This window comes from Alligator mississippiensis, chromosome 7, assembly GCF_030867095.1.
Source record: "Alligator mississippiensis isolate rAllMis1 chromosome 7, rAllMis1, whole genome shotgun sequence".
Taxonomy (NCBI): Eukaryota; Metazoa; Chordata; order Crocodylia; family Alligatoridae; genus Alligator; species Alligator mississippiensis.
In genome coordinates this window covers 65,338,970-65,362,954 of record NC_081830.1, presented here as the reverse complement: position 1 = coordinate 65,362,954, position 23,985 = coordinate 65,338,970, and the positions used below count along the sequence as shown (strand labels likewise).

At 43.1% G+C, this 23,985-nt stretch overlaps 1 protein-coding gene across 1 annotated transcript; it reads left to right on the top strand.

Annotated features, from left to right (window-relative positions):
• Positions 1-6,479: 6,479 nt before the first annotated feature.
• On the top strand, positions 6,480-21,807 carry SLC33A1 (solute carrier family 33 member 1). Its single transcript, XM_006275531.4, has 6 exons — positions 6,480-7,320; positions 10,902-11,092; positions 11,866-12,050; positions 14,738-14,855; positions 15,797-16,012; positions 17,095-21,807. Exons 1-6 carry the CDS (start codon positions 6,558-6,560, stop codon positions 17,260-17,262), a joined length of 1,641 nt encoding a protein of 546 aa, XP_006275593.2. The 5' UTR covers positions 6,480-6,557; the 3' UTR covers positions 17,263-21,807.
• Positions 21,808-23,985: the final 2,178 nt, after the last annotated feature.

The window sequence follows — 23,985 nt, the reverse complement described above, 5'->3', positions numbered from 1 at the left end:
TGGAGTCCTCCAACTTGGGTGGAAACCACTCAAGCCTCTTATACGGCTAGCAAGCCAATCACTAGCTGCCACGTGGGAATAATTTAGAACTGGCCAACAGTGGGACACAAATTTGCATGCAGGTGGCGGGAACTCCTTTGCACCGTGCATTTCTCTTTGCAACTGAGAAATGCACCTTGCAAAGAAAGCTCCTGGTGGCAGGAAATAATTTAGCAGTGCCGAAGCGCGCACACATCAAATCACACCCTTGGGTTGTGACACTATGGAAGTCAGTTGCAGGGGTTTTTTTAATTATTATTTTGGTGGGACAGGGATTGGAGACTTATTTTCAGATATTCAATCCAAAAATACTAACACTTCCCTTGTTTATAGAAGCCATATCACAAGCAATTAACATAGTACTTGAGCATTTTGTCCTCCAAACCAATCTTTAAATCAAACCCAGATCAAGATTAAATGTTATAATTCACTCTTTTAGCAGTGTTGGCAATGAACTCTTCAAAGAAAAAGGAGTTGTCATTTTTCAATTCTACACATCCCACAGAAGTACACCTTTTCTAATTAGTCCCTGAAAACATATTCAGCGCAGAAGCTCCAGGTTACCTTCTTAAGAGACAGAAATGTAGTTTTGTAAGCAATTGTGTGTCCTCTCCCCCATTACAAAGTTCCTGATTACTTAAACAAGAAGTTACTAATGTTCTGTTTAAAGTTAGTCTGGTACTACATGATAGTTATGCAACTGCAGAGGATATCAAGAAATGCTTCATTTGTGAAATAACTATACTGCTAAAAAGATCTCGTAAAAGGCATGGGCTTTTTTTTTTTTTTTTTTTTTTTATCCTCATAGGCTATTGTTGTGGTTGTTAGCAACCAATGGTATAGCAAGCCACAGGTAGCTTAGGTAAGTCTGTTGCTCCATTGTATCTCTTCACTCCCAGACCTCACAGCTTTTAGAACAGCAATATAAACGAAGCATACAACATAAATCACTTAGCTTCAATACAAGCTGTCTTACAGGACTATCTCCACTCCAGACTCTGTAGAACTCCTTCTCCTCCTCTGAGCCTTACAAGGCACAAGCAAATACCCTATTTGTGGGTCTAGGGCTTATTAAGATCTTGCCCCCTCCTTTTCTGGCCATCTGATCTGCCTCTCTCCTAATAGGCTGCTAGCCTTTTCTCTTGGCTCTCATTCCTGGAGTCTTCAGGTCAGCTGTGACCACTCTCCTGTTAGGGCTGGTTAATTAGTGTCTGGAATCTTGCAGCTTCTTGGCAAGCTGGCTACACTTCCAGTACTTGAGGAAGGGGCAGCAGCTTTCTCCAGAATCTCTGGGTTTCCAGCAGCTCCTGTAGTGTCTGGACACTTAGCAGCAGCTCTTGGAGCCAGGCAGTGGCTCTTACAGGGCTCTGCAACCTAACAGTAGCTGCCACAGAGCCTTCAGTATGCAACTCAGAGTCCTCTTGAAGGTGCCATGTCTCTCTCTCCAGGCTTCCCCTCCTTAGTAATGGGATAGAGGAATCCCATTACTCTAACAGAGGACTGTTACAAATGGCAAAAACAGGACACTTATTACCAGTAGGGTAGCCATCATAGAGGACATTCCAGTTTTAAGCTACTCTGTCCTCTATTGAAACGAAACCTGACACCTTTATGTCCTCTATTTCTCTCTTCAAATGTGTTTGGTTTCATATCAATAGAGGACAGACAACAACCAGACTGTCCTCTATGATAGCCACCCTAATTACCAGAGGCATATAGGACTGGAAGACTCTTCTTGGGCCATCAAATCTTGTTTCCTATTTTTACAAAAAACTATTTTTCCACAGGATTCACAAGAACATCCCCTCCAGCCCCTCACATGAAGCGACAAAGTACCTGGCAAAAAGATCTACCATGTGACACACGAGAGCATAAGAAATATGAATTTTGATATGATGATTGCTTAATATAAATTGAGTTCATCTTCTATGAAAGACCAATAATTTCTTAGCCTCTGCTTCCAAAATAGATAGTATCAACATTAGAGTTGTTTTAAAAAGCAGCTCTCCTGGTTGCATATAAGGGAGTGATTCTAACAGTTAGTCATTGTAGGTTCATTCTTGAACCTAAAGAGGTTAAGATTCTTGAACCTAAATTAGAACATCTTCTTTAATTTGCTGAAATGTCCAACAGTGGGAGGTTCCTGCACAGATTAAAGAAAGATTGCATTAAAGGAATACTGTAGCAAGGTCACAAAGTCAAACACTCAAAGGTTAAGCAAATGCCACAAGGAAGGTTGCCTCTGGAAACTTGATTTGGCCCTCTGCACAAATGCATTATGTTATTGTCTTTAATTACATTACTGTATCCTGCAAAAGGAGTTAATAAGCTCTGGAGCCCTTTTTGAAAAGGGGTGTTATGTTATGTTGGCAACCTGCCCTCCACTAGCACAGAGGCGGTTTGTAGCAATAAATTACATACCTTTGCTAGCAATTTTGCATTTCCACATTGGAGTTCCTTCAGAACTGGGGTGAATACCATCTGGTCCTAGTGACTTAATAATGTTTAATGTATTGATTGTTCTAAAACGTCCATTATCACTTCAATGCAACTCAGCTCTTCAGATCTGCCATATTTACTAGATTCTAAGATGAGCTGTTGCCTTTCTGCTCCCCATTTAATGGTGGGGGGGGGGGAAGTCCCTCATCTTGTAATTGAGTTAGGGGGGTAGGTAGCTGCTGCAGCTCCTGCTCTGGCTCCAACCCAGGGTTGAGGCAGGAGTTGCAACTGCTGCCATATTGCCCTGCTGCTTCTATCCCTGCTCCTCAGACCTCCATCTTCAATCTGTACAACATTAACAAATTAATCCTTCATGAAACCCTAAGGTGGGTAGGCAAATAATTACATGACAGAGAGATTAAAAGGCTAGGCCAGAGCAACTTAGTAGCAGAACTCAGGTATGCCTGGTTCTCAGTCCCATCTTAATATACTTCCACTCAGGTTTTTCTCTTACTGAATATGGTGAGAAAGATTGTATTGATTAAAACCTAGCAATATATCCTCTCATGGAAGCTACTTCTTTTTAACCCCTTAAATCATCTGACTTCACAAATGTTATCTTTTAAAACACTGGGAATAGTGTATTTAGGATAATAGGATTTCAATCTTCTTCAATGACTGAGATGCAAAGTGCTTCACAGAATAAAGTGAATAATTTTCCTGGTTTCAGCTATGATTTCCCTTGACACTACCTCTAAATGAATTGCCTTTTTAGTTCCCAGGTTTCCTTAATTGCTAGCTCAGTGTTTTATTACCAAACTTTTTAAGGGTGTTTAATAATACATAATTTTACCACATTAGCTAGCTTATCTTTCCTTACTTAATTCTAGCAATTTATCACGTATAGATACTCCATGCATACAGCATATCCTGCTGTGTACTGATGCTGTCCTCCTAATCTTTTCCTTATCAAAAAGATGCTGTCCTTCTAGCCTTTTTCTTATCAAAAATGATGCTCAAAACTAGTTTTATAACTAGTTTTTCTTCTCATAGCTGTATCAATTACAGCTATTAGTTATGTCATAGTGGATGCATCTACATGGGACGTGTAATGCGCTACTGCCTAATAACAGTAGTGTGCCAGGCAAAAACCATGCTAATATGCTACTGTGCAATGGTATTAGGTTACTGTGCAGTAAGCATCACTAAAAAACTGTGCTGGTACTACTGCGCAGTAACTACTGCACATTAATGAATGTGTAGACGCTCCCACTATATATACATAGTCTGTGAACAATTTTCAATACTCTTTATATAGGTTTTAGTAATAGTTGTTAAATCATTCAAATGACAAGTATCAGATATATTTAGTTTGATAGGCAGATCAATAATTGCCCAAAGAAAGTCCTTACTCCCTGATTCAATTAATGAGACATAGGGAATACATCATATACATGATCTGTTAGCATGTGTGTGTGATATATATCTATATAGATGTGTGTGTGTGTGTATATATATATATATATATATATATATATATATACACACACACACATATCTATATCTATCTATATCTATCTATATGTGTGTGTGTGTGTATGCACACACACACAACCATGACCTTATCTGTGTGGAAAATACAACCTCCTTTTCTTCTTGTCTTGCAGGCTTCCTCTCACTACTCTCTTTACACCAATATCCTGTTTGTCTCCATTTACATTGCAATTATGTTGGCTTCTGGCTCTGAATGGCTCACTTCTTTCTTTGTGATGTTATGGTTCCAAGGGCAAAAGGAAGTGGCATGGGACCAGTCAGAATGGTCGGGCCCAGACTGTGCTCAGATGGGGTCACCTCCGACAAGTGGCTGCCAGGATCTGTGACTCTCACTTCCCACAGAGTCCTCTAGGTTGGGTACCAAGCAAACACAAGGCCTTCACAGTACCACCTAAGATCTCTTTAAGATTCTATAGGTCAGTGATTCTTAACCGGGGAGCCATGGTACCCTGGGGTGTGGTGAGATCCTTTCAAGGGTGTTGTAAGGTGTGTAACTATGACTCCCAAGATAAAACCAGAGATGTCAAATAGGAAACTTCAGTGCTAATAACATGCTGACCTGCTGGGGAGCTTCCTGAGTCCCTGGTCTGTTTGACTAAATATAGACAGTCAAAAAGCCCGAGGCTGAATCAATTCAGTTTTTGCAGAGTAGTTTAAACTGCAGAGATTAAACTGAGAAACAACTGGACACATTTACTTTTTACAGCCACATGCCTGCACTGACTCAGGCCAGAAGCTGGGAGGCACTAGAGCATGGCTCTCTGGCATGTAGCCAGCATGGGCTGTGTGTTCGCTTCCTTTTCCTACTGCCCCCAATGTCCAGAATCACAGCAGTCCAGAATCACAACAGCAGGACTCTGCAGGGTTGCTCATCACTTCCTCTTCCTGCTTCCAGGGACCTCTGGAATTTGTAGTCACAGCTGGGAGCAAGTTTAGCAGGACAGAGTAGCTCTGTCCTGGGGAAAGAAAAGTTTAACCCCCCACCCTCCAAGCTGGGTTTTTCTTGGGGTGGGGGCAGTCCCTGCCTCTCCCCTCCCTAACCCTTCTCTGCTGGAGCAGCCCATGCTGGGAGACTGTGATTTAACTTGAACCAGGAAAGGGTCTGGGGCAGAAGTTTCATAAACCAGTTTGACCTAACTCAGTTAAGTCTGATGCTACATTCAACCAGGTTTATCTTAAACCAGTTTCTACCATTTTGAAAATGATTTCTACGCACTGAACTTCTGTTATTACAGGTTCAAGCCAGTTTTTGATTACTTAAACTGGTTTATGTGTAACTTCTGTCCCTGGCCTTCCATGTCTCCAGGCAGTTGCACTGGGCAGCATCCACTGGACTCGTTTGAGAGCCAGCCAGCATTATCTGGTGTGCTCTGCTCTGTGTCCCCCATCAGTACGCTATGAACCAGTGACATTCACTCCCACCCCTGTTCTGTCTTGTATTTGTTCCAAGTGCTCAGTGACATGTCCGTAGAGGCTCCTCTCGTCAAGGGGGTCTTACAATTTATGGGCTTTGGCCAGAGCTCTGCAATGCCACATCCAAAGGCCTGGTCTCACCCCCACAGCAGAATCCCTCTGGTATCTTCCTGTAGTCAACAAGAGTGAAAACTAAGCATGGGTTAGTCTCAGGAGGGCTGCCCTCAACCCTGCAGGGGTGCCTGAGACTGGGACAGTCATTGCATAAACTGGTTTGAACCAAATCAGGTAAGTCTCATACTACCTTCAACCAGGTTTTTCTCAAACTGGTTTATATGCATGAACATCTCTTCTGCTACAGGTTTAAACCAGTTTCTGATCACTTAAACCAGTTTGTGTGTAAGGGCTGTCCCTAAGCCTTGCAGCCACACAGGCTCAACCAGGCTAGAGGACTTCCCAGGGTCACCGCCCATGCAGGTCACAGCCCCCACCTGCGTGGGCCAGGCCAGGAAGTGCCTGGGCTGCAGGGCAGCCAGGGAGCCACACCCCGCCTGCCCCATCCTTGCCCATCAGCGTGCGGGCCCCGGCTTCTCGGGCTCCCGGCACGGATGGCTCCGCCCCGCGTCGCGTGGGGGCACGAGAGAAGCGCCGGGCGCGGGAGAAGGAGGCTGCGCTGCATCAGCGGGGGAGACAGCAGGGCAGGAGCAGCAGTGCCAGGCCGGCCTCACGGGGGCACTGCCGCGCAGCCGCTACCAACTGCGGCCGCTCTGTAACACTCCGCCCACTCATTTCCTTTTTCTACCCTCCTCTTCCCCGCTCCGCTGTGATAGGATAGCTTCCTCCTGACGTCACCCGCCTTCGCGCCAATGGGACGGGACCACGCCTGCCCAGTGCCGCTGAGTGGGGAGTTCGGCTTTCCTGGCTGGGGGTGGGAGTTTTGTGCCGGCGCGTGTTTCCGGGGGGCCGCTAAGACTGGCGGACCGAGCCGGCTGGGGGGCGGGGCAGCGCTGCGCGGGGCCCGCTGATTGGCTGGGCGGGCGGGACGGGAGCTGGGAGCGGAGCTGTGCGAGGTGGCAGCCGGAGCGGTATGGACGGGTGAGGTCGCGCACGCCATGTCTCCCACCGTGTCTCACAAGGACAGCAGCCGGCAGCGCCGGCCCGGCGGCTACCACGGCGCGCTCGAGCTGGGCGCCACGTCGCCGGCGATCGACGGGGACGACGCCGCGGTCCGGCTCGGGCACGGAGACACGGAGGCGCTGCTGCCGGGCCCGCCGCCGCCGCCGCTCGGCCCCCCTCGGGGCTGCCGGGGGGAGCTGGGCAATGTGCTGCTGCTGTTGTTCCTGTACGTGCTGCAGGGCATCCCGCTGGGCCTGGCGGGCAGCGTCCCGCTCATCCTGCAGAGCAAGAGCGTCAGCTACACGGACCAGGCCTTCTTCAGCTTCGTCTTCTGGCCCTTCAGCCTCAAGCTGCTGTGGGCGCCGCTGGTGGATGCTGTCTACTTCAAGCGCTTCGGGCGCCGCAAGTCGTGGCTCGTGCCCACACAATACTTCCTGGGGCTCTTCATGCTGGGCTTGTCCACGCAGGTGGACTCGCTCCTGGGGGACGGGGAGGGCCATGGCCCCGACGTGCTGGCCCTCACCGCCACCTTCTTCTTGTTCGAGTTCCTGGCTGCCACACAGGACATTGCCGTGGACGGCTGGGCCCTGACGATGCTGTCACGGGAGAACGTGGGCTACGCGTCCACGTGCAACTCTGTGGGCCAGACGGCGGGCTACTTCCTGGGGAACGTCTTGTTTCTGGCCCTCGAATCCGCCTCCTTCTGTAACAAATATCTGCGCTTTGAACCTCAGCCCAAGGGAATTGTCACCCTTTCAGGTACCGTTTGTAAGGTGCTGACGTTCACGTGCTAATGGTGGTCGTGGACTTGAGTTTTCCATCTCTCTTCTGTGGCTTGGAATGCAGTCAGGGTCATGCTGAAGAGAGGCTCAGGAGCAATGAACCTTGCTTTGCAAACGTAGAGGCATTTTCTCTCTCAGTTAAAGAATGCTAATGAACGTGAAGGGAGGAAATCTGCACTGTCATTGTCTTTGCTGTGCCACAAATATACACAAGGAAGTTAGGCTTTAGGGTCAGCATTTCTACCACTCGCAGCAGTCTTGTAAAAAACACAAAGAAGCCTGATTCTTCCTTTAAATCAGCCTATGATTAGAGGGAACCATGACTTGTTCTACCGTAGCCAGAGCTTTGCCTATTTGGCAGAAAAAAGGAAGCCTTCAGTTGCACAGAGTATTTAGCTGGTCCTTTACCCAATCACTAAAATTCACATAAATTAACATTTGTAAACTAAAAAACTATAGGTGGGAAAAACTTATCTTTACCTGACTGTCTTAATGACACTGCAGTTCTCACTGTTACACATGTGGCAACTGACAACTAGAGCGGGTCTGGGGTGGGGGGTGTCAAACATACAGCTCATGGGCCAGATCTGGCCTGCAGAACTGTTTCATAAGGTCCACCAATAGCCTGGCAGGCTGTTGGAAGTTGGAGGGCACTGAATTTGGCTGCAGTGTGGCTTCATGTCACCATGCACCCCAGCTCTGTGCTGCTCTTCAGCCAGAGCTTGGTGCTGCTGCCCAAATGTGGCCCTTTGCCACTGACTCAACATAGATTCACACTCCCACCCATTTAGGGTGCTGTGCTGCCTCCCAAGGTGGCTCTATGCTGCTGCCTACCTGCCACCTACCTTAGGTGACCCATGCTGTCACCTAAGCATGGCCCCACTGTAATTGCTGGCCCTGGCGATCCAGCCTGAGAGTAGCCTCTGTGGTCAGGATTTGGTCCTGGGCTTGGGATGAGTTTGACACCCTTGTGCTAGAGTGCTCTGGTTTGGTAGTCTGTCATCTTCTCTTCTGCATTCCACAGTATCTGCACTTTCTTAGTTCCTTCTGCCATGGTTTAGAGATGGGGCTGCCTTAAATTCAACTCCAGCTTTGCCAAGATGGTATTAGTTCTGCTCCATGTACCTAAGTGTTCAGGTTACTTCCATTCATATGGCTGGTATTTGCAAAAGTGATTTGTGACTTATGCAAACATTCACTGAGAATAATAATAATAATAAAAAAAAACTTGCTAAACTTGTCCTTGAACGTAAAGCCAGCTGATGGAGGGCAAGGTAAGTTACTCCTAGTCTACTTAGCTACTCCAGCTAAGACAGTAACAAAAAAGTAAAACCACTTATCAAAACAAATCCTTTGTCATAATTCAGGTTTAGAAATAACTTTCATTATGTTGTTTCCAGCTGTTCCTTATCTTTTAAGGTTGCTTGTTGCAAACATTAAGTTTTATTAATTGAATCGCTGTAGAATGAATTTATAATAATTTATTTATGATGCTGTTCAGTGTTTTGCTAGACACCTATCATACCGATACACTTTCATTGTAATTCATGAGCATGTGAGAGCACATGCAAGTTTTTTTTACTCATGAACATTTTTTTAAAAAGATTTTAGCACCTATTTTCCCCACTTGCACATTTTGATCAGTGTACAGATACAGTGTTGACCTGATTAGAAGCCTGTGTATAGAAAAAGGGAGTATCATATATGTTGTTAGGATCATTTTCAGTGTTACTACAATCCCAGTAAAACGATCTGTTACTGCATTAGTACCTTTGCCTTGACATGTTTGCACTGTGGTGACAGGTCAGGACTTTGGGTAAATTCTGTCAAGTTATTGTGCATGTGTAGCTCTGTTTAAGTGCATAACAGTACTAAGTTGCAAGACTACTTACTGGGAATGCTAACTTTTCTGAATTTAGCATTAACAGTGATAATTAAGTAAACACTACTGATAATCCTGTCAGTGCTGAAGTTGGCAGGCCCAAACTGACTAGGTCCCCTCATTTTAGAAGTTTCTCCTAATTGGTTTCAGGACTGTTACTAGGAACTTTGGGATTGAGGGTAGAGGGCAGCTGTGAAACTGACTCGCTTGTCATTTCAGAAGCTTCTAATACCAGTCCTTTGACAGCTTCTTTCCCTTCACTGTTGGTTTCTTGGGAAGTTGGATGGAGTACAAATAGTTACAAATTTGATCAGTGGTTTGCAGCCTTCTTAGATTCAAGGTCCCCCTCTATAACCAAGGTGCTACCATATTCAGTAAAGTTAAGAACCACTGTTCTAAAGTCTCAGTTTATCTACTTTATCTCCAGGGTGCTGTACTGCTGCCATCAGGTGGCACTGGCTTGCATACCTCCTTTTTTCTGGAGGGGTGCATGGAGCCAGACTGGGAAGCAGCTGCAGCAGGAACCAGGCACTCTTGTCTGCATCAGGTATGTCTGCTCCTGCTGTAGCTGCTTCCCAGTCTGACTCCACACACACCTCCCAGAAATAGGTGGAACTGCCCCATGTATCTTTGGTGGTGATGGCACTGCCAGTTTCACAGCACCCTGGTTGAGAACCATTTAATTGGACAATGAACCTGAAAGATGGCACGCGCTTAGCTAAAGTGTATGTAATTGGTGTTACCATGTAAGCAGTAGGCACCCAAGTGGGATTGGCACTCTGTTACATGAATTGTGTGTAGTAAATTGGTAAGCCTGTAAATGGGGTACACAAGAAATTGGTACTAAAAAGTAAATCCAAGTTACCAATGTTCCTTGCTGGAGAGAGCAGTATTAAAGAGGTAACGTATGCCTCACAGTGATTTTTTTTTCCCCTTAAAGATATTTAAGGAAAGGAGGAGGCATTATAGATGCAGTAAATAGTATATATAATGTGTGTGTGCATATGTATGTGTATAGTGTGTATTCACTTATTGTCCTGTGCAAAGATGTGTGCTTACTTTCTTGTCACATGCCAATGAGTATCAGAAAGGTAATGAACCAAAACATGGGTGAGATCACTGCTCCTGTTCCAATCTCTTCACACTGTGTGCTGTCTAGTCTTACCAGACTCTTCTCTGGCCTCTTGTCTTGTTAAAGGTCAGGAAAATACAAAGCCACCTTAATTTTGCTTTCTTCCTGGTTTTGAGTTCTGTCCTATGCCTTATAGAGGCACAGTATAGAACATTAACCTAGATGAATTAATGTGTGGTAATGTAATGCAGTAATACTATTGTTCCCCTGAATTATTTGGTCAGACTTTTTGCTTTTCTTTACTTCAAACCCAGAATGTACCAATATAATTTGTTTTTCTAATTAAAGTACAGATCCTGGAGTATGGGAGTTAAGGATACAGCTTCTGAATCAGAACTTCCTATATCTTAAATTTTGGAGGCTGCAAGCGAGAGAGGAATTGGGGGGGAGCCCAGGTCATACCCAGTTCACTCTCCCTTTCAGCATCCCCCTCTGCCACAGTAAATGGCAATCCTTATGTTTTTATTACGTTCTTAATATAGTGACTCTTGACAATAGAAATTGTGATTGCTTTGGATTATGATGAATTACTTCTTAATTTCAGATTTCCTGTTTTTCTGGGGTGCCATCTTCTTAATAACTACTACGTTAGTTGCCCTTCTGAAAAAGGAAAACAAGGAAGTAACACCATCAAAAGAAGAAACAAAAGGCATCACTGATACATATAAACTGCTTTTTTCAATAGTCAGAATGCCAGCAGTTTTCACTTTCTGTGTTCTGATTCTAACAGCAAAAGTGAGTAAATAATACCTGGCAATATGTAGGCTATGTTTATTAACTATTCCTTCTTATGCCAACAGGGGGATTATTTTTTACTGGTTGTCAGCAAACTTGCAGTGTATAATCTAAAATTTGCCTAACTACACATGGTGTTGTTTTTTAAGCAGGTTGTAAAACAAAACGTTTGCATCTTTAACCTATTCGTGTTTTGCGATGAACTAGATATACTTAAATATTCATGCAAACTTCAGAAAAAATTTGGGTTTTAATCCTTCATTTTAAAAAGTTGTTAGTAGAAGTAGTGCACCTGTATAGCTAGCTCTTTGTCTCCTCAAATTCTACAACCTGATTTGCAGTTTGAAAACCACTAGGGGATTAGCAGGGGCTTTGGAATTCTGTCAAACCAAGTTTGCTTTCTGTGGTGGACAGAATTACGCTAAGCAAGTTGCCATAGTTTTATACTGATTGCTGAGATGACAGCAAACACTGCTGAAAATCTGGGCCTAAAAATAACAAAAATTGCCATTACTTCTGGCAGTTTCATTATGGTCTGAGTCCTGCAAACATGTATTGTATAGCGTAGGAGCTGTCCCATGAAATGCAGAGCAGGACTTGGCCTATATTTGGAACTAAAAAAACAAAATAGAAGGAAGCAAATTGTAGTTAGTTTTACTGGACTAGTTTGCTAATAGATACCTGGATAAGCTTAATGTTTATTTTCTAGCTAAATTTCTGTCATAGATGTTCAGCTTTTATGTTTGTAATTTTATCTTTGTAATTTATTGCAGGTGGGGTTTTCAGCAGCAGATGCAGTAACAGGTTTAAAATTGGTGGAAGAGGGAGTACCTAAAGAACACTTAGCTTTGTTGGCAGTTCCAATGGTACCTTTACAGATAATACTGCCTCTGATTATCAGCAGGTACACAGCAGGTCCGAAGCCACTGAACACATTTTACAAAGCTATGCCTTTCAGGTAAAAAATACAATCTTTTTTATTTTGCATTATATAAATTGTGTTTGGTTTTTATGTTTAGTGTGAATACAATATTAATCTTAATATTTAAATCTAAGGTACAAGGAAGTGGACAAATTAAGATGCTCAAAATACATTTTAGTTGCTTCATTTCATTTACAGGGCCTAATTTGACTCTGGTATATCTGGAGAAAATAGCTTATGTTGGGTCTGCATATCTGAGAGCAGATTTGTGCTGTTTGCCTTTTAGTGTTTTATGATGTATACTAGCCAATTGCCCATCAGGAATGATGGGAGGGGAACGTGTGAGGACAGAGCCTTGTGCACTCCCCCCATCCGGACCTGCGCCCCACCTGTCCGGGACTGCTTCCCCTTTACCTCCTACTGCTTGGTGTCTGGGCCTATGCCTTCCCTTCCCCCCACTGCAACAGCAGGGGGAGGGAAGGAGTGGGGAGGAGAGGGAGGACTGGCCCCAAAGGTGGGGAGAAGCTGGCTCACTGCAGCAAAGGGAGCAGCGGGCCTGCACTGATCCTGCAGGGGAATGGGAGGAGCAGCCTTGGAGCCAATTGTAGGGGGAGGGATGGGCCCGGGCCCTAGGGTGGGAGGAGGCCTGAGACGGGGGAGAAGGCAGCCTGCCATGACAGTGGAAGGAAAAAGCGTGCTTGGCCCGATTCAGCAGTGGCTGGGGGAGGGGAGGACCGAACCTCTTCCCCCTCCCCACATTGGCTTTGAGCCCGCTCCTCCTGTTCCCCCACTGCTGCTGAGTCAGCCCAGGCCTGGTGCTCCCCCTGCTGTGGTGGGCCAGCTTCTCCCTTGGCTTGAGCTCAGTCCTCCTCCTCCCATGCGTGGGGTTTGGGCCCATTCCTCCCCTCCCCCAACCACGACCCTTGCTGCCACAACGTGCCCACTCCTTCCCTCAATGCTGTTGTGTCGGGCCCTGCAGGTGACAGTGACAGAAGCAGGGGGGGGCAGGCCAAGGCCGGTGGCCTTTTTCCCCCCCCCCCCGGCCGTCACCTGCAAGGAGTAAGGGTTGGGGGGCAGCTTTGGTGGCCTCACCCCACCCTCTGCTCCATCCTTGCCACCTGCAGGGAGCAGGGCAGGGGGGGTGAGGGCAGTGTTGCTGGCCTTGCCCCCCCCCCCCCCCCCCCGGTTCCATCCACTCCATTGCCCCTGCCTCCAGGCAGCAGGGTTGGGGGGGGTCGAGCTGGCTTTGCTCCCCACCTCTGTCCCCACCGTCATTGACCGGCCACCAACTCCTGTTGGAACATCTGTTTGCACTCTGATTGGCTGTTTGTCATCCAATCAGAGCACGAATAAAGCATTACGGATGGACAGAAAGACTTAGGCTTTAATAATTTTAAAATGGGACAGTGTTCTTCCATTTATATTTTTTACTCAACTTGAGAAGCCTTTTACTCTCCGGTTAGTCTTGCTGAAGTCAGTGACTCGTAAGTGCACAGCAATGAAGTTCTCAATGCAAAGGTGGTCTCTCTTGACCTACTCAGGCTAATAGTCCATATGTTTCATTGGGACTTTCAGCTATGGAACGCTGTAGGGATACAGTACTAAACAGTCTGTAAGTAGGGACGTACCTAATTCGTGGAGCCTGCCTCTGTGTTTTGTGATCCTAACACAGTGTCAGGCACAATTATTACAGTGGAGCGTGGCAGGCCTTCCCCCATACCTCTGGCTGAGGGTCCATGGATGTCCCATTCCTCCCTAGAGACTGACAGGTGGCCATTTGTCAATCTCTGTGAGATGGGCATCTGTCAATCTCTAGGGAAGGGCGGGAGGGCCCCCCACCCCTGTGATTTGCTGAAGGACTCCAGAAGTCCCACCCCTCCTAATCTCTGGGGAGAGGCAGGACTTCCAGGGCCTTCCAACCAATCTCCTCTCCCCCTCCCCCCCCCCCCCCCCCCCCCCGGCGATGCCCCAGGACACCTGGGCTTCCTGCCCTTCAATGTTTGCAGCTGCCTGTTTTCCCCCCTGCTTTCTCATTGTTGTCTTCCTGCTTTTTTGTAGGGACCAGGATTTTTCACGGGGGACCTACCAAATTTGCAGTTTCTGCAGAAACTGCAAAATTGTGAATTTTGCAGGTCCCTACCTATAAGACTGATCTCAATATTGTCTCATTATACTATTCACTAATTCCATAAATAGTATAATTGTAGTTTTCAGCTGCACGTTTAAATATTATTTTGATGTTTCTATTCACTGTTTGTGTAGTAAATTTGTATAGATTTTCCTCTTGTGAAGACAATTTGAATAAATAATATTTTACTACAGTTCTTCTAAAATTAGCTGTATTCTGCATTCTCTTTCTTAGCCTAAAATGTTCTGAAAGTCATGGATATGTGAAAATGAAGAAGCTTATTATCAGAGGCTTGTTCCTCTTTTACCTTTTTATTGTTTGCTGCCAAACAAAGTTGGCTTTGGTATGAAATGTTTAAAATTTTAGCTACTTGTACAGAAGTATGTAAGCGAGTTAAAAAACAGTTGATATTCATTTGACTGCTTTTTGGATGTTAAGGCAGGTTAAACTTGAATAGGCAAAATAAAATATACATATGTTGTTGAATATTTTAAAAGGTGTCTGTTGAATGTAAGGCATATACAAATGTTCATCAGGACATGCAGATTCATGTCTGTGTTTTGAATTAAGAAATCCTGTCTCCTCCTCTTTGCAGGTTATTGCTTGGCTTGGAATTTGCTTTTTTGGTTTGGTGGACTCCTAAAGTGAAACATGAAGGGGGATTTCCAACTTACTACTACATTGTGGTATTGCTGAGCTATGCTTTACATCAGGTATCAAGCATGCTGTCAAAATAGTCTGTTCCTATCCCCATAAAATTTTTCCATTTTTATAGCTCTTCCTTTTGTTAACGTAAGACAGTGGTGCTCAGCTTTTTTTGTCCCATGGACCAAAATGTCTGTCTCCACACCAGATTTGGCTGGTGGTCCCAGTCTGGAGTCTGGGGCGGGCATGGCAGCCCTGATCTGGCCACAGAGTGGGGAAGAGGGTGTGTGGCCCAGCCCTGACCCAGCCATGTGGAGGGGAAGGAGGAAGCATGGGCCTGACTTTGGTCTGGCTGTACAGAGGGAGGAGGGGACGCGGCCGCTATGTGGGGGTTGGGGGTTTGGGTATTTGGCAGTGGGGAAGGTGGCGGTATTAATGACTACTGCTCCCCTGCCACCAAATTTCCTGACCCATGGGCAGCCCTGCAGGCCACGTTTGGAGTGGCCATACACCCTACTCTTCCCCACATGCAACCCATGCCCCCCCTCCACACCCCACCCCACCCCACAGTGTACTGCAGTAAAAAAATATTTTGAGCTATTATGCAATTGCTTCTATATATGCTACTCAAAAAAAGAAATATCAAAACAAAAATAGTTTTTGTAATATAAGTAATATGTTATAGTACATGTTATACTAAAAATAGATTACTTGTTTTTATCTGTAACTTGTTAAAATGATATCTTCTACAAGATTTTGTGTGTGCAGCTTGACAGCTACCTGAACCTTGTTAAGTGGCCTCTGCCCCTCCATATGAAATAATTGCCCACCCCAATGTAGAGAAACACTGTTGCTAGAGTTAACTACTTCAGCATTTAGGAGCACAAGACGCTGGAAGAACAACTCAAGATGAATGTTGCTAGATTTCAAGTTATTTGTTTTACTTGATGGTGAGGGTGAAAACAGATTTAAAAGTAATTGAAAATATCTTACTGTTTGTTTCCCTTAGGTTACATTGTACAGCATGTATGTTGCTATTATGGCTTTCAATGCCAAAGTTAGTGATCCACTGATTGGAGGAACATATATGACACTCCTCAATACTGTATCGAATCTAGGAGGAAACTGGCCTGCCACTGTAGCTCTTTGGCTTGTGGACCCACTTACAATGAAAGAGTGTGTAGGAGCCCAGGAACAGAACTGTAGAACCACAATTGCTGCTGAAGTAAGTTTGAGAGTTATGATAATCTCCAGTCTATTGCTCATTGAAATACAGTAATAGCTGACTTTTCTTAGTCTTCCACATTCCAAGATATTGATAAAAACTAAGACCCATTATATATTAAACTTCTCCTGATGAGCAAGGATCTAGGTTTTCCGTTTCCCATGGAAAAACAGAGCAAAACATGGATTTCCCCCCTTACCAAAGTAAAATGCAGATTGGAGCTCACAGCAGCAAGGAGATCCCTGCAGGGCTCTGCTGTTCCCTGCAGCGCCAGGTAGCACACACTGGTCTGTGGAGATCCCAGGGGGGAGTAGCAGGGTGGGAGCCAAAGCCTGCAGTGGGCAGTCTGCCCCCACCTCTGACCCACACAGATCTGTGTGATTTTCATTATTAAATGCCATATATAAACCTCTTCTATAAAACTACATCTGGAGGATATTTTTTCCTCTTTTTGCATTTTGGGATGGGGAAAAGGGAATGATTTTAAGTGACCACATTACTAATGAAAGGCACTATGTTAGCAGTAATAAAGGCTGTGGTTACCCCTGTCAAACTTGGCTGGAGGAGAATCTTACAGATTTAGTTTGTAATTTTAAGTACTCTTTTATTAGCAGGCTTTTCCTTTTTTCTACTCTGAGGATTTCCTATTTTCACTTTCCTTCTCTTTTGATTTTTCTTCTTACTTGCTCTTTTTGACCTCCCACCCCACTCTGCACCTTTTCTGTCTGTGAGCTGTTGCTGCTTTTAAAGTAGATCAGTGGCTACCCTCCCAGTGTCTCATGTGCTCATAACGTTTCTGGAAAAGAACAAATTGTACAACTACACACACAATATGGCATGGGCACGACTGAAGGACTGCAGGGCTTCAGATTTGACTTCTTGTCGTGACTGGGATATTTCAGCTGTTTTCTTAAGACAGACCCATTGTTTCCTGAATCTTATGGCTCAAACATGGACCTAGAATGCTTTTATGTATTGGGATGTAGAAGCAGTACCAATATACAAAGCACTCTAGGAATACAGGTATTAATTAATGGGTAAATGTGTCTTTTTTAATTTCATTTATTTATTTATTTTTGCAGCTTTGTGCAAAAGAAGGTGGCTCTTGCTTGACTACTCTAGATGGTTACTACGTAGAATCCATTATCTGCGTTGTTCTAGGATTTGGCTGGTGGTTCCTGCTTGGACCAAAGCTCAAAAGGCTGCAGGATGAAGGACCATCTTCGTGGAAATGCAAAAGGAATAATTGATGTAATTCAACTATTGGATGGACTAGTGAAATTGTTATAGCTCAATTTTACTTCAAAGACACATACTATAATCAATAGGACTATAAATATATTTAAACATGCCAAATGGCTGAGAAACTAAGACAGCTAAGAAAGTGATGATATCACTTGCCTTCCCTTTATGAAAATCTAGTTAAGTTCTAAAAAGGTAGTTTGTAAAAAGGCAGCTTTATACTTCATCTTTATGTGGTCTAGCTTCAGAGTCCTGGCTGCTGGTAGAAGCAACACTTAAATTACAGTGCAGTAGCTATGGAAAAGCAAATTGTGCCACATCCATATTGAAAGCAGCATTGTCAGCTCAGTTCTGACTTTTCTTGTTGTTTTCAAGCAGACACCATCTGGCATGATCAACAGGTTGACTTGGTAATACTGTCATTTAAAGGAGTCTTGATTTGATCTAAAATTTGAGTAAGTATTTAAAACTAAAACATAACAAAATGGAAATTCATTTGAGGGAAGAGATACATGGACCATCTTTATAACATTTATCATTTGCTTTCCTGACCGTAACAGCACATCAAAGGATGTAATATTTTAAAGAGTCTTTTAAATGCATTTCCTGGCTTTTATAAGCTTTAAAGGCTTATAAAATATGGGGGGTTTTGTTTGTTTTAAATAATGATGAGGTTTTTTTAATTTGTCTCTTTATTTCAAGTATTTTGTTTTATTACTTGAAACAGTTTTTTTGCAGAAAACTTGATATGAGGTGGGATCTTTGTTGAGTTATACAATAATCTAAGCCTTGAATGCTGAAGGATCAGATAGAGTAGTGTAGCAGTTGTTGAATTGATAGCAGGGCTTCAAAAAAATGCATAATCCTTGCTGTATTCAGTTTGCATCTGGGAGGGAGTGGAATGATTAGTAACATAGTTCTTTTGTTACATAAATTTGATCATATTGATTAAAATGAGTGAGAAGTTGCAAACGTTTATGTATTCCAAAGAGAGCAAAAGATGTTCAGTGCCTTTGAAAGAAGGGGTGGATGGTGATGATAATATTTTGTGTTAGTTCTGAGCATGTTAACATGCTGTGTTGTACCTTGTTTGCTGCAGTTAGTTATTTTGCGTACAACAGTTGCTACAGAAACTCATAAACTGGTTCTTTATCATTGAAACTTGCTTGCTGTATTTATCATGAGATGAATTCACCTCTTGAGTGCCTTAGTGATGTATGGCATGCTGTATATCAGCTGAAAAGGCACTTGTATATTTTGGTTGGATGTATACTATACATCATTACTACTTCATAAAGATAGTTAAAAAATAAAACCTTTAAAAGGTATGAAAAGTTAATATTGGATTCCTTATAATTCCACTTGCCTACAAAATATCAAGGGTATTCCACCTTAAGTTTTGTGCTTTAAATATTTTTAAAGGATACAGCTTTTTTGCTGAATTATTAACATTAAATTATTGATTCTAATTGAATCTGGATTATATTACATGTAGATTTTTTTATAGTCTATGGAGTAAAAAGATTTGGGGAACAAGTTTGGCAGAGAAACTTTGAGAGAACACATCAGTCCCAAAGATTGCTCTTCTAGCTCTCCCCCCCACCTAAAAAAAGTTTGCATCGGACTGGATGCCACTGAGTGGATTAGATTTGTCATCTGAGCACATGGTAACCCAGAGCTGAGATATGGGTAGAGTTCTGAATTCCAGTTGCTTCTTGCTGAAATGTATTGATCCAATGTAGTAATAGCACACTTTCTGTATCTTTTAAGCTTTTTTAAGATATCAGAATAGGAAAACCAAGCCAACCCACTTGAATATAAAAGCACAGGTTTCATGTAAAGTATTCCAATTTTTCCAAAGTTAAGATAAAGCTTAGTTATTTGAACTAAATTCAATCCTGTCCACTAAACAAATGAGAATAGAACACTGCAGGGCTTTTGTAATATGTGGATACAGTTGTTAGTTATGGACAGAAGATTTCTACTGGCATTACTGTGCGTTTCATATTTGAGTTCCAAGTACCTCTAACAATGTACCATTATGATCCATTTACTTAATATAGTTGTATTAACCATACATAGACAATTTTCTGTTTGCTTTTAGAAAAAAATGTGAATGTCCTCAGTCTCTGGTGTGCTTGAAAGCAGCTGCTGAGGATGAACTGGGAGCAGCCTACCTGCATACATCTAGGTTTAGAGTACATCTATAGGTGTGGTTAGATAAGTGGTACTTGGGTATATGTCAATAGTGGGGTATGGACAAGCTCATATATGTTAAATACACAGACGTGTAATGGTTGACCTTCATTTTGCGATTTTGTATTACACTTTCTATCATGTGCCAAGGTGACTTAATTAAAAATGTCATTTGAATTAGTTGATACATCAGATCAGCTTTTTAAATATTTTTCAAAATAAAAATTAAAACAAAAATCAATAGCAAAAAATGTAATGTATTTATTTTTTCTTATGTAAGAAAGAATAACTTGTCCTCCTTCAGTGGAGGTTTCGTTCTTTTAGTTATCTACCAGTGCTGTTGTGTTGTCACATATTTAAGTTGGAAATGTTCCAAATATGTCAATTAAGTGGCAGATTGTTAACTAGTCTTAATAGGACACTTTTCTTTCTCAAAACCACTAAAAGCTATGATTACAGTTCTGCCCAGATTTCAATTTGCATGATAGAAAATGGGAAATATGGGAAGTGAAGCATATTTTATTTGGGTAATATGTGTCTCAATTGTTGCAGATATTTTTATGGCACCAAATAGATAGCTTCTTCCCATAATATCCAGGGAACAGAATATTTCAGTAGATAGATCTGTCTGTAGTCTGGATCTAATTTTAGCTGGTAGAGACCAGAAGTTGTTATCCTTTGCCATCCATAATATAATTCTCTATGGTTTTCAAAATAAGGTGTAGAGAAAATGGGACTACTGGTAGGTAAGTGCTGCTGTTTCACTTACAAAATTGGCGCTTGTAGCAGTTTTAGCTAAGAATTCAACATATAAAAGGCCACATAAACTTAAACGTATTTGTTTCAGTGCATCCTTTCTAGAAGAAAGTCGGAAGGGTACATGGGCTTACTGGCTGGACAGCGTGAGAACATTTTAGTATCTGTTACAGGTTTGGTTTTGTTTTTACCCATCATGCACTTTTTTCATGTTAGGTTAAGTTGCACCTTTTTGTATCTTGTTGCTTCAAAATATTTTTTAATTAGCACTCAAGCAGATCAAGCTAGTCACCTTTGTGATTTTTGCAAGCTTATGGAAAACTAAGTATTATTGAGTTCCACTGTAGTTTCACAGTTTATCCACATCAAGCTTGTGGGAACTGAGATTATACAGCATCTTGCAGGATGGAAACCCTTGTTTAGTGAACTAAGCTATCACTTTTGCATCCCAAATTGTGGAAAAGAGGGTGCTAAACTCTAAATACTATTCCGACATAAGTCAGTACCTTAATTCTTTCAATGAAAATTAGGTGTATGTTACTGATCACAATCTTCAGTATAAGTTAACTGAAATGGTATCAAATATTCAAACTTCAATATTAAAGTAGAAAATGTTCCAGTAGAACATTATCCATTTGAAATTGCTATGATAATATACCATTATGTCTAGTTCATCTTACTGACTTAAGGCTGAGATTTATTGCTCATCATTTGTTTGAACTTCTAACGTTTTTAAATGTTCTTGATGCAAGAGTGCTCTTTGCTTTGGCTTACAAGTTCATGACTGAACTCTTGTTCTGTGTCTGAAATGTTAAGTCATGATTATATTGTTGGTACCTTAATGTACTACTTATTCCTAAGAGGTCACAATTGGAGACACTAAAGTGGATTCAACTATCAGCATGTTATAAAGTTACTTTGGCATTGTTTACACATTACTTAATGAGTGCCAGTAGAATGTACCCCATAAGTGGACTACTTAAAATTCATCCCTGGGATGAAACGGTTTCAGCAGTTGGTTGTTTTCTAGGGCATCATTAATTTATTATGGGATTTCAGTTGTTTTTAATCACTTTAGGAGACAATAAATCATGATGCAATATAAAAAAATCAGCTATATCAAGTATTCTGGAGATGTAGGTTAACTGGGGAATTTATTTTATATAGTGTGCTTAAGAGCTGAAAAAGCGGCTTGCTATTTTAAAATACTGTGATTTACTTCAAAGTTTTAATTTGTGCTAAATGGGAACAAAACATGGTGGAACAGTAACTTATGGTCAGACCGTTTACAATGGTCTGATTTTAAATCGTAGAACTTGACGTTTTCATTTCTAAAAATGTTTTAAATACTCTTTTTGTGTTACAGGGTGTTTGTACCTGTCCCATGGACTTCGTTTTAAAATGTTTGTTGTAAGAGTGTAGCGTTCATTGATTGACTAGCTGTCCAGTTATTAAAATCCTGAGTGTATGGAATCATTTGGGAGGTCCGACTAATGTGGTGATGCAATTTATTTATTTTTATTCTGTGGATTTCTGTTTCTTATGTGGTGAAAGCACTTCAGGTTCTTTGATTTTTCAAATAAAAGATAATGACTAATGAATGATGTTTGTATAAGGACTGATTAGAATTTGATAGTACAAAGTAAATATACTATCAACCAATACAACAAATACAATTTCTTGTAGTGTGTCTTATTTACTTGAAACTCCATGCCTCTAGACAGCAGAAATCCTGTGCATCAGTCTCCCAGGGTTTCAAATGATTCCTGTGGAAGTTTAAGTTCATACTTACTTTCTCTGCTTAATTATATTGGATATGTGAAGACTTTAAAGGACCTTGCTGTTTGAGTACTCCAGATCAGTATGAATTCTGAAATCAATTAAGTTATTTTCATATTTTTATAGTATAACCATAAACAGTTCATGGTTTTAGGGTTTTTTTTCTTGTGCCTCAGTAAAGGGACAGCCTACTACCTATGCTTCAGCAACATATTTACAACATCAATAGTGGGTAAATTTATTAATCTAAACTATGCAATTCTTCAAGAAGAAAAGCTATGGGCCTTAAGTGACTTGCAAAGGAGGCTCCTCTTTTCTTCTTCCTACTAATCCAATATATGTTTGCAAGTCCTTTTTTTTTTTTTTTTCCTTCCTGCTTTCATAATATATTTGTTCTGGTCAGAAATGATGAAGAATGTCTTGCATTTGAAAGCTTGTATAACTATCGTAACTACACAGTTGGTTCAATAAAAGATATCACCCTAAGAAATCCTTGCCCCTCACAAATGAAAACAAAGTTATTTGCTTTTGTTAAAGGCGTCTTTGAACTAGAGAACATAGACTGGGACTTTCCTGTGTAGTTTATTGAAAGATATGTAGGCAGATAAATTCACTAGCAAGGTAGCCTGACAATGGTTGGTCAGGTATTTGAGTTAACCAGGTTTTTAAGTAAGTTGGTTAAAAATCTTATTTCAGCAATTCTCACTTTTTTCATGGTTAGATCTCTACCATAAACTGTTTAGTTTGTTTTGCTACATCAATCTTTTCTAGGCCTGTCTATTGCAGTTAGTACACAGGATTCATGCGGTAATTGGTTCTTGAAGTAGTTTTTTAAATGCGTTAACTGTGCATGTAGTTTTGGAGCCTATGCCTTGCTCCACTGCCTCCAGGCTGCCCAGCAGGGAAGCAGTGGCAGCACAGAGGACTGCAGGGCAGCCTGGGTGCGGGCTCCGGGTGGCTGCAGCCAGAGGAAGTGGGGAGGAGGGGTGCACAGGCAGACACACCAGTAGCCTGTATGCTGCATCTAGAGCAGTGCTGAGTCAGTAAGTTTGTGGGGGGAGAAGGAAGGGGTTGGGGGCACAGCGGGAGGGAGGGAGTAGGGCAGGTACTGGTGAATGGGGCCCTGGGGCTGGGGCAGGTCATGGGACAGAGCTGCAGAAGGCTCACTGGGTGGGGGCCTCCGTGCTGCTGCAAGCACCCCTGGATGGGGGGGGGGGGCACATGACCCCTGGATTTGCGTGCAAGGTGGAGGCGGGCTGCCCACTGCAGGCTGGGTCTTTGTGCCCTGCAGCCTTTGCCCCGGGAACCGTGTGCTGGCCACACCGTGTGTCCCTTCCCCATTCAGTGGTGGAAGGCACAACATGGCATCGTACGGCTCCCAGTGCAAAGGCAGCAGGGTACAGAGCTCCAGCCTGCAATGGGCAGCCCCCCTGTGCCCTATGCACAAGTCTGAGGGATATGCCCCCATTCCTCCCCCAGGGGTGCACAGGGGCAAGGAACTGCTTCCCCCCCTCCTGCACACTCCTGGCCTCAGGCCTGTCCCGCTACCCCTTCTCCATTCCCTCCTTCAGCATGGGGCCTCCATCTTCCTCTCCCCCCTCACCCCCGTGACTTACTGGTGCGACGCTGTCTGTGTGCCTGTCCCTCAGTCCCACATCACAGCCCTGCTGCTGCCCCTCACCCCTGACTCTCAGTCCCCCATAACCTGCCATTAGTGCACGCCCTCCCTCATCCCCAGGCTCTGGCCCCCGCCCCACCTTCACAAATCCCCCGCCCCAACTATAAAAAGCCCCTGCATCATTTTGAGTATTTGGCTCTGTGATTAAAATTGTGATTGATTTTTTTAAATTGCACAACCACTAGCGATCACATTGTTTAATAGTTTGACAGCCCTCATTGTTACACTTGGCTGTACGCTAAGCCCTTCTTTAAGAACGCAGAGGGCTGCCCCGGCGGGTCGTTTCGCTAACCTCGGCGCTGAGCCCAAGCGACCTGCTCTC